The sequence below is a fragment of the Mobula birostris genome, chromosome 25 (assembly GCF_030028105.1).
Source record: "Mobula birostris isolate sMobBir1 chromosome 25, sMobBir1.hap1, whole genome shotgun sequence".
Classification (NCBI taxonomy): domain Eukaryota; kingdom Metazoa; phylum Chordata; class Chondrichthyes; order Myliobatiformes; family Myliobatidae; genus Mobula; species Mobula birostris.
Genome location: NC_092394.1, coordinates 53,987,032 through 53,998,439, shown reverse-complemented (window position 1 = coordinate 53,998,439; position 11,408 = coordinate 53,987,032). Strand labels below are relative to the sequence as shown.

The 11,408-nt window shown below is 44.5% G+C and overlaps 1 protein-coding gene across 2 annotated transcripts in view; it reads right to left on the bottom strand.

Annotated features, from left to right (window-relative positions):
• Positions 1–1,371: 1,371 nt before the first annotated feature.
• dhx33 (DEAH (Asp-Glu-Ala-His) box polypeptide 33) overlaps positions 1,372–11,408 on the bottom strand; it is a 50,935-nt gene continuing 40,898 nt past the window's right edge. For both annotated transcript variants that reach the window (XM_072242797.1, XM_072242798.1), the window contains 3 exons: positions 10,244–10,447; positions 8,394–8,480; positions 1,372–2,149 (listed from right to left, as the gene is read on the bottom strand). In XM_072242797.1, the coding sequence (XP_072098898.1) occupies positions 1,841–2,149; positions 8,394–8,480; positions 10,244–10,447 (600 nt within the window). In that variant the 3' untranslated portion in view covers positions 1,372–1,840. The remainder of the gene's footprint in view (positions 2,150–8,393; positions 8,481–10,243; positions 10,448–11,408) is intronic.

Below are 11,408 nucleotides of genomic sequence, written 5' to 3'. Positions count from 1 at the left end.
TGGACACTCAGATAAGGAATTAAAGCCCAGTTCACCAGCCAGTGCCGGAGCAGTTGGTCACTGTTGGACGTAGAGTGACAAGATACGAGAACCAGCTTCTCTGATTTATTACAAAATTGGATTCTGACAAAGGTTCTTTAACCTGAAACGTTAACTGTTTCTCTCTCCATAGACACTGCCTAAGCTGCTGAGTGTTTTCCGGTCTTTGTTTCAGTTATCGATGAATATCTCCCTGCACTGAACAACCCTGCCAATTAAATGTGTTTGTTGCATTTGGGAGTGAGGTGAATAACCCTGTTTACTGAGTAAAATGGGATCTTCTGAAGGCAGTAGGTGCAGTCAGTGTTATTACATCAACATGTTATGACCCAAACAAAATCTAAACTGCGTGTACAGACGTTCAAAGCCAAAGGTGTGAAAAATCTATGTGAACTAACTTGTATATAAATAATGAACCAACAGAAAAACAACTAAAAAAGCCCTAAGAAAGCAGAGTGGGAATAAAGGGAGCCGTGGCTAGTGGTGCTCCCCAGGGCCTACTGTTTTTAAGCTATATGCCAGTGATTTGGATAATGCTTCATGACCAAGTTTGGGGTGGAGTGGCAGATAGTGTCAAGGCCACAGACTCCATTTAGAACAGTAACGAGCAGGCAGTTTTTTAGCCAAAGGGTAGTGAATCTACAATTTTGTTTCCCCTCCCCTTGTACTCTCCCTACCTACATTTTTGCAACTTTATCATAGTATAATGAACAGCCTTTAAATGAACCCATGAAACATTTCTCTCTCCACAGATGCCACCTGGCCCTCGAATACTCAGTTCTTATTTAAGATATCCAGCACCGAACTGGACGGCAAGGTGGGTGGGAACCCATTCATCAGGGCAGAGTGTGGAGACCTTTTATGCATTATTTAATTGTTCACATTCTCAAACTATTTCATTAACAATTAATTGAAAGATTAATTTCTGAGTTGAAGAGAATCCCTTTGCCAGATACATAGGGTACTTCAAAGTGGACAATTCAGAATCTTGGGCCTTCAACCCAGAACCACAAATTCAAATCCCATTTCAAATCAAATGAGATTAGGGATTACGGAAAATCCAACAAAGCTACTACCATTAAGACCCACCAGGTTCACAAATGTCCTTTACAGAAAGAAACCTGCCAACCTGCCCAGTTCCGGTGTGTATCAACTTGCACACCTCCCAGCACCTCACTGGGACAGCCTGCACTCAGCCACACTCAATCCTCTTGCATCAAAACTCTGCTCCCTTTCCCTAATCCCATAGTAAAACTGCTCCAGTCTGACCTCAGAATTAAACAAGTAGATGAAAACATAATAATAATAAATGATAAAGAATCAAAGAGTAAGTTCATTCAAGAAGTGAGCATTTAATTTTCCTCCTCTAGGCCACTGAGTTCAGCATGAAAGTCTCAGACACACAGGAATGACGATGCAATACACACACACTTCCCTGAGACAAAACAATTCAAGGAAAAAGATGATGAAACGTTACAGCTGTTAACATTGCTTCCAGCTGTACTCAAAGTGGTTCTGGTGTGCAGGCTCCACTCCACATCTCCACGAACGAGCAAACAACTGCAGGCACCATAGATGGCAGGGAAAAACACACCTTCTTTCTGATATCATTTCAGTTCTGTTTTGCTGTCATTATGGAAAGCTGCATTAGAAAAGCCCAATGCAGCAAACTGTATTGGTTCACTCTGCAAAATGTATAAAATTGATTAAAAACAGGCTGGTTGTTCAGCTTAAACTGGTGGGTATCAGTCCTCCAGAAATCCACAATGCTCATTCCAACTGCATTCGGAACCAAGATCCATTAGGTTTTTGCTCCTTTCAGCTTTCTCCTGAAGTATTCTGGAGCTGCCTCATACAGCCAGTCGGGATCCACCACACACAGATCTCGCATGTAGCACTTGGAGGTGTGCAGCAGCTCATTGTACAGGACGTAGGAAGGTTTGAAGTGGAAGAGGACAGAGGAGGGATGGATAGCCACTTGATGCCGACAATCAAGGGTTAAGTAGGTCCCATCCAGCTGAAGCTCTGCTGCATTCAGAAATAGACTATGAGCCAAACACCGCCGGATATTGCTTGTGTCCGAACGGGAAGACTCCAAGCGAACTCCGAACTGAAAGAGAAAACAACCACAAATTAGGTCACAACAACTTTCTGCTCGTTTTTTGAAGCAAGCATCCTGACGAGGCAAAGCTTCCATAAAGCTCCTGGGTCACAACCAGATCGCCCAGGCTCAGCACTGCTCAGTCAGTACCGTCTGGAGACATCCAGCTCCAGCTGGGGATGATGCTCACTATTCCTGAACAGCCACACATCCCTCACTACACTTACGCATGAAAAATCGGTGCCTGAAGTGACTCCTAATACATGAACATCAGCAGGTTTGTTGACAATTTGACCACTTACACCTGTTGTTTATGCACTTCGAAAAAACTATCACAGGATAGAGTCAGGATAATCCAGCACAGAAAAAGCTGCTCAACACAACTGGTCCATACCCACCACAGCATCGCCTTGCTAGTCCCAGTTGCCTTCATTCGGCCTCTAACCCCTCCAAGAACTTATCCAATTGCATCTTATATCTCCTCTCTTACCTTACACTACAGGACACAGATACAAGAGTTCGATTTTGGGGAGAAGACTATGACCATCCATCATAGACTTTATCTATCATACCTTTCATGATTTTATGAGTCACCTCTGTCTCTTACGCTCCAACGAATAAGATCAAATGTGGCCAAGCACACCCTCTGGTCCAGCCAGCATTGTTGTAAATCTCTTCTGCACCCCCTCCGTCTGGACAATGTCTTTCCCATAACAAGGTGAACAAAACTGTACACAATTCTCCAAGATCAGTCTAAACAACTTGTATAACGTCCCTACTCCTAGACTTAAGGCAGGTAGACTTTGACATCCTGTTAACTTGCATTCCACAACACTCATCAATGCCGTCATTCACCGGACAGGTCTGTACCAGATAAATCCCATGGGACAGCCCAGCATGGCTATAAAATTGACCAAAGGACATCCCCTTCCAGCATTTCAAAGGAACCCTTCCCTTTCTACCCCAACGAGCAATCCACATCACATTTTCTTTTCACAACGTGGTTACCTCCGTGTTGCAGCAATTGAGCACTGTGATCTACCATCTTACTTCACCTCCCCACTCTGACCTGCATCCTACAACAGGAGTTGCGGTTGTACAGTAGAGAATGGACCCTTTAGTCCATCACCTACATGCCCATCTATATACACCAAGTCCATGCCTTCATCAGCACGGTTCCCTTCTACACAACGTCAGCAAAGTGTTTCTTACACTAGTACTTTCTCCAGTGCAATCACATTCTCTACAGATGCTGAGCAGATCTGTACGCATACTCACCCAGTGTGGACCACCAGTGTGTTGAAAAGCTCAAGAAACAATACCCTACCTTCTGTCTGGGCACAATGCAGCCTTCTAGGCTCATTTATCAAGTTCTGCAACTTCCAGTAACTCATCTCTGCTGCAGGTCATGCATTCACACCATTCATACGTCACACTTCATGACCCCAACACACACAACCTGTGCACGTCCCACAGCTCTGTACGTCACACTTCATGACCCCAACACACACAACCTGTGCACGTCCCACAGCTCTGTACGTCACACTTCATGACCCCAACACACACAACCTGTGCACGTCCCACAGCTCTGTGCGTCACACTTCATGACCCCAACACACACAACCTGTGCACGTCCCACAGCTCTGTACGTCACACTTCATGACCCCAACACACACAACCTGTGCACGTCCCACAGCTCTGTGCGTCACACTTCATGACCCCAACACACACAACCTGTGCACGTCCCACAGCTCTGTACGTCACACTTCATGACCCCAACACACACAACCTGTGCACGTCCCACAGCTCTGTACGTCACACTTCATGACCCCAACACACACAACCTGTGCACGTCCCACAGCTCTGTACGTCACACTTCATGACCCCAACACACACAACCTGTGCACGTCCCACAGCTCTGTACGTCACACTTCATGACCCCAACACACACAACCTGTGCACGTCCCACAGCTCTGTGCGTCACACTTCATGACCCCAACACACACAACCTGCTGTGCACGTCCCACAGCTCTGTACGTCACACTTCATGACCCCAACACACACAACCTGCTGTGCACGTCCCACAGCTCTGTGCGTCACACTTCATGACCCCAACACACACAACCTGCTGTGCACGTCCCACAGCTCTGTACGTCACACTTCACGACCCCAACACACACAACCTGCTGTGCACGTCCCACAGCTCTGTACGTCACACTTCATGACCCCAACACACACAACCTGTGCACGTCCCACAGCTCTGTGCGTCACACTTCATGACCCCAACACACACAACCTGCTGTGCACGTCCCACAGCTCTGTACGTCACACTTCATGACCCCAACACACACAACCTGCTGTGCACGTCCCACAGCTCTGTACGTCACACTTCATGACCCCAACACACACAACCTGTGCACGTCCCACAGCTCCGTGCGTCACACTTCATGACCCCAACACACACAACCTGTGCACGTCCCACAGCTCTGTACGTCACACTTCATGACCCCAACACACACAACCTGTGCACGTCCCACAGCTCTGTGCGTCACACTTCATGACCCCAACACACACAACCTGCTGTGCACGTCCCACAGCTCTGTACGTCACACTTCATGACCCCAACACACACAACCTGTGCACGTCCCACAGCTCTGTGCGTCACACTTCATGACCCCAACACACACAACCTGCTGTGCACGTCCCACAGCTCTGTACGTCACACTTCATGACCCCAACACACACAACCTGTGCACGTCCCACAGCTCTGTACGTCACGTTTGTCTATATCCTCACAACCTAACTGCCCTCATCTCATCGCTTTTGTTCCATTTATTTCTGCTCTAATTGCCCCATTAACTATTGACCAGGATTACTCTCACGGCAACTCTGGCCTCACCCTACCACAGACATTCCCTTTATCCATTCCTTCCCCATCTTCTCTCCATCTTAACCCAACTTTTCTCACTTTCCTGCTTGTTAACTCAGAATGTTAACCTTCTTTTTCTCCACGGATGCTTCCTGATCTGCTGTCTCCAGCATTTTCTGTTTTCCTCCTGCATGTATTTACAGCCATAGAGCCATACAAAAGTACAGCACAGAAACAGGCCCTTTGGCCCATCTAATCCATACTGAAACTGTTTAAACTGCCTACTCCCATTGACCTGCACCCAGACAATAATCCTCCATACCCCTACCATCCATGTATCTATCCAAACTTGGCTTAAGTGTTGAAACAGAGCTCCCATACACCACGTGCTGGCAGATATTCAACACTCCCACGACACTGAATGAAGTTTCCCATGTTTCCCTTAAACTTTCTACCTTTCACCCTTAACCATGACCTGTGGTTGGAATTTCACCCAGCCTCAGGGTAAATGCAAGCAGGCTTTTTCCACTATCTGTACCCCTCATAACTTTGTATACCTCTATCAAATCTCCTCTCAATTGCTACATTCCAAGGAATAAAATCTGAACCTATTCAATCTTTCCTTATAACTTGGGTCCTCCAGTCCTGGCAACATCCTTGCATTTTTTTTTCCGGAACTCTTTCAACCTTATTTACATCTTTCCTGTAGGTAGGTGACCAAAACTGCACACAATACTCCAAATTGGGCTCACTAATGTCTTATACAATTTCAACGTAACATCCCATCTCCTGTACTCAGTTCTTTGATTTACGAAGGCCAATGTGCCAAGAGCTTTCTTTATGACCCTATCTACCTGTGATGCCACATTCAATGAATTATGGACCTGTATTCCCGGATCCCTTTCGTCTACCACACTCCTCAGTGCTTTACTGTTCACTGTGCAAGACCTACTGTGGTTGGTCCTACCAAAGTGCAACACCTTGTACACTCTGCATCCAATTCCATCTGCCATTTTTCAGCCCATTTTTCCAGCTGATCCAGATCCCTCTGCATGCCATGAGACTTCCTTCACTGTCCACTATAGCCCCAAATCTTGGTGTCATCCATAAATTCGATCCAATCAACCACATTTTGATCTAGATCATTGATATAGATGACAAACAACAACGGACCCAGTACCGATCCCTGTGGCACACCACTAGTCACAGTCCTCCAGTCAGAGGGACAACTATCTACTACCACTCTCTGGCTTCTCCCACAAAGCTAATGCCTAATCCAATTTACTACCTCAACTTGAATGCCAAGCAACTGAACCTTCTTGACCAGCCTCCCATGTGCGACCTTGTCAAATGCCTTTCTAAAATCCATGTAAACAACATCTACTTTCCTGGTAACCTCCTCAAAAAACTCTAAGATTGGTTAGACATGACCTACAATGCACGAAGCCATGTTAACTATCATCAACCAGTCCATTTCTAACCAAATACTCACATATACCTTTTATTCTGACAGGCACATACAAGCTTTGTACCCTCAAAATTTCACTTTTGAAGGACTCACACTCCTTTGCCAGAAAACAGCCTGACCCAATTCCACATTTGCCAAATCCTTTCTGATACCATCAAAGTTGGCCTTTCTCCAATTTAGAATCACAACCCGTGGACCAGGCTGATCTTTTTACTTATTTACTTTGAAACTAATGGCATTGTGAACAGTAGATGCAAAGTGTGTTCCCCTACACAAACCTCTGTCACCTGTCCTGGTTCATTCCCTAATATCAGATCAAGTATCACACACTCTCTCATTGGGACTTCTACTTACTGAGTAAGGAAACTTTCCTGAACACATTTGACAAATTCCATCCCATCTAGTCCTTTTACAGTATGGAAGTCCTAGTCAATATGTGGAAAATTGAAATAACCTACAACAACCTTGTTTCTTGCAAAAGTCTGTGATTTTTCTACAAATTTGTTCCTCTAAATCTCTCAGACCGTTGGGTGGTCTGTAATGTAGCCCCATTAATGTGATCATACCTTTCTTATTTCTCAGTTCCAACCTAACGCCTCACCAGACAAGTTCTCCAGTCTGTCCTGACTAAGCACTGCTGTGATATTTTCCCTAATAATGCCACCCATCCCTCCTTTAATCCCTTCCACTCTGTCACGTCTTAAACAACAGAACCCTGGAATATTTGGCTCCAGGTCCTGTCCTCCTGCAACCAAATCTCACTAATGGCTACAATATCATAATTCCAGGTGCTGTTCCGTGCCCTGAGCTTATTTACCTTTCCTACAATACTTCTTGCATTGAGATATACTCAGTTCAGGACACTAGTCGCCCCATGGTCAACCTTTTGATTCCTGACTTTTTCCTGAGGTCTTACAAACATCTGCCTCCACAATCTCTCCACTAACTGTTCTGGCACTCTGGTTTGCATCCCCTGCAACTCTAGTTTAAACCCCACTGTGCAGCATTAACAAACCTTCCCGCTTGGATGTTAGACCCCTTCCAGTTCAGGTGCAACACGTCTCCAGTACAGGTGCAACCTTCTCCTTTAGAGAGCCCAATGATCCAAAGATCTCATACCCTCCCTCCCACACCAATTCTTTAGCCATATGTTAAACTGTGTAACCTTCCTAGTTCTGACCTCACTAGCATGCGGCATGGGTAGCAATCCTGAGATCAGGACCCTTCCATTGGTATCTACATGGATCACGACCTCTGGCTGTTCACCCTCCCACTTCAGAATGCTGAGGACCCGATCAGACATGTATTTAATTCTTAAGCAAGTACAGCCAGTGGGGCTCAGTTTGATGTACTTTACTTACTCAGGACTTTGATTAGTGACAAAACCCAGAAATGTAAAAAACAGTGAAGAGGATGGTTACAGACTTCAGCCACATAGCATGGAGAAGTGGGCAACGACATGGCAGATGAAATTAAACAATTGTGAAATGTTAAATTTGGTTAATTTTGAAGTGAAGCCCATTCCTCAAAAGTCAAGAGAAATTGATTCATTCACCTGCCCGCTTCAGTTCTCTGTCAGGGGCTGTCAAAGGCTCAACCATGGACACCAATGCAACCACTGTGTGCAAGGGAGAAGAGGAGAACGTTTTCCTGACAGACAGTGTGACAGCCAGGTGGGCTGCTCTGTTTTGTCTAGTCACAAATCTCCAAAACCTACCACCTCACTATTTTGAAATCAGTTAGCTATTTAACAAACAAGATGGTTACAGACTCAAACTGACTGACAGTCCAACAGACCAGGCACATCCTAACGGACAGCCATATCTTGTTTCTTCATGCCAGAAGGAAACAGGCATGGACATTGCCTTAATCAGCAGCGACAGGGAGTAGGGAAGTGGGTGGGAAATGTGCTTTACCTTCACACAGATGTCCCGCAGTTGGTGTCTAACCTCTGCCACCATCATCATGTTCCGGCTATTCACAAAGTTCTCTCTGCACCATTCCTGAACACCAGATGTTGCACAAAATAGAAATGTAACATTAGAAATACACGGTGGACACAGGTCAGATATTCAGTAATGTACACCTACCGGCTATTCCACTTCTCCCTCCTTCAGCTGAACACTTGCACTGAGCTACAATTCCCAGAAGCAGCAAGTGACTGTTCTCTCCAAACCTTCTCTAGAGAGGCTTTTCTACTGTTGGCAAACTCGCTTCAGGCAGTTCCTCTGATCAAGTGATAGACCCAATTAGCAGAGCATGAACTCACAGACCCAACTGACACTGTCACACTTGCTCAATAACTTTTTTGTATTAGATCTCAACAAATAGTAAATCTGAAGTGTGTCTGAAGGGTTTCACTGAGTTAAGTCACACGAGCACACACATCACTTTCAGCACATTTACAACAGCTCTGGAAACTGTCAGATTCAAGATGTGGTACCTGAAGAAGCTTGAAAAGGAGAAAACTCAAGCACAAACCTTACAGAAATCTCTATATTTTCATGGGAGCCTCAACCAGGCAATGGTTGATGTTGATCTATTTCTAAAAGCAAGCACTTAAAGCATCTAGGAAACTACAGCAGTTAGGAATGGGACAATGGGAAGCTTTATTTAAGTTTGGTATTAGGAAGTAATTGAGTTGAAAGAGAAGAACGAAACAATTTGGTGTACAATCATGGGAGGATGTTTTACCAATCTAATTTGTTCATAATGGAAGTGTAACTTTTGAGTAGAATTTCACAATAGATCTCGAATGGGGCCAGATGATTACATATTGATTCTATAGGAAATGCCTGTATTATTCGTAGAAATGTGGGTCAGGCATTAAATGGCCATCCCTGATCTCCTTGAAAATGAGACCTTGTTAGTGCATTTCAGAAAATGGCTGAGTCAAACTTATTTCTGTTGTGTACATCACAGATCTCTCTTCATAAAGGACTTGGTGAAACAGTAAGTTTTTCTTTCAATCTGGTTTTCTATACAGAGTTCTGAGAATTACCACTGGGACACTGAGGGGGAGCCCTGACACGTTTTGCATTTGGGTCACTGTGCCTCTCCTTGGCTCCTGCAAATGTCTACAGAACTAACGGAAAGGTCCCCACTCATTGTACCCCAGCTCAACCACTCCATGGCCAGAAGAAGCTCTTCCTGGACACACTGATCACTCTCCAAGAGGAACGGGTGTGGCATCACAAGCTGGAAAACCCTCTGAAATGGTTCCTGCAGCTGTCACCTCACCATTCAACAGGAAACAAAGAAACAGGGGCACTAACGACTGGTTAATAGATAGAAAAGTGAGCAAGTCAATGGATGGGAACTTGGGAGAAAAGATGACAGATGATGCCATTCTTGACTTTGAAGGGACAAATGAAGGTCATCCTTGGAAATAATACTTCAGAGAGCAATCAATCTTTGAAACAGGTTTCCTGTAATATAAAATACTCAGGCAAAAATCACATACTTTACTGGAAGACAATAATACCTTAGATAGTGTACAAGTAACCCAAGATATCATAGTGGATCTGGTGTGTTTGGTAGGAACAGATAGCTCAGGATGTATGCTTACAGAGTTTTTCACTGCTGGAATTTTCCTTGTGACTATGACGTGATGTAGACTGATTGACATTGTTGTGATGAGATAATATCCCTATTGCTGTTTCGCTCAATTACAGAACAGCAGAGGGTGAATTAGGTGGACCTTAATCTTACTTCAACTAAAGTTTATGTTTCTAGCCCTTAAAGGGTAAAGAAGAATTGTCCTTGCCTTCTGCCCTTGCACATTTTTAAAGGCACGATATATATTCAGCAAGGTCATGTGATCACCCTCACTGGAGATGAACTTCCGCCTGGCAGAAAGTACTTCATCCTGCTGTGCTCGGGGGTTGTACAAGACACTTTCCACAGACAGCAACGAAACAATAGTCAGGATTTCTTCAGTACAGTGAAATTCTGGGGACACCAAGAGAGTCTGTTAAAGAGAAAGATGATAATTATAATGGCTTTTCAGGTTTCGCTGGCACAATACAGCATAATACATGGGCATCTGGCTATCTGTGCTGGTGCTCACGTTCTTTAAGCCTCACTTCCATCCCATGCCTGGCCCTATCCACATATCCTAACTTTCTCCCTTGCACAGATCTCTTCCTTGCTTCCAGCAGTCTCAATGAAAGCAAGTTCCACATTTCCACCATTCCCAAGTTTAAAAAATTCATAAGTTCCCCAACAGAGTGACTGTGGGCTAGCTTGGATTTATGATCCTAATTCCCAAGGACTCACGTCTGTTCCCATTAGTTCTTAAAATCTCAGAATCAGATTTAATATTACTTGCATTTGTCATGAAATTTATTTTTTCCTTTGGTTCCAGTATCCTGTCAACCCTGCTGAATCGTTTCCATTACTTGTGATGCTCATTGGTTCCTACTGGAAATCAGTAATTTACCAGGGCAAAAACAGCTACCTTGTGTACAAATATAAATGGAATAAATACAACTTGTTTGAATTTCTGTTAAGAGTTAGTTAATGAAGGAACACTGGCCATAAAACACAACCTTTCTTCAAACAATGTCACAGGACTTCAAACGGTTTAGTAAGAGGCAGCCAAGGGAAGAGTTGGTACCCCTAGAGATCAATGTTTGATCTATGTATGGAAATGCACAATGTGGGTGAGGTCCTAAATGAATATTCCTCATCTGTACCCACCAATCAGAAGGATGTGGAAGATGGTGTGTTCAGGGAGGAACGTGTACTGTAGATGATCTGGTGCAGATCAGTGGGATGTTAGACATCATGGAAACACAAAGATGGATAAATCCCCAGAGCCTGGTGAAATCTATCTCAGAACACTACAAAAAAAAAGGGAGGAGACAGCTGGAGCCCCAGCTGGGATTTTGCATCTTTACTGGTACCAGAAGGGAGAGGACTTACGTAAT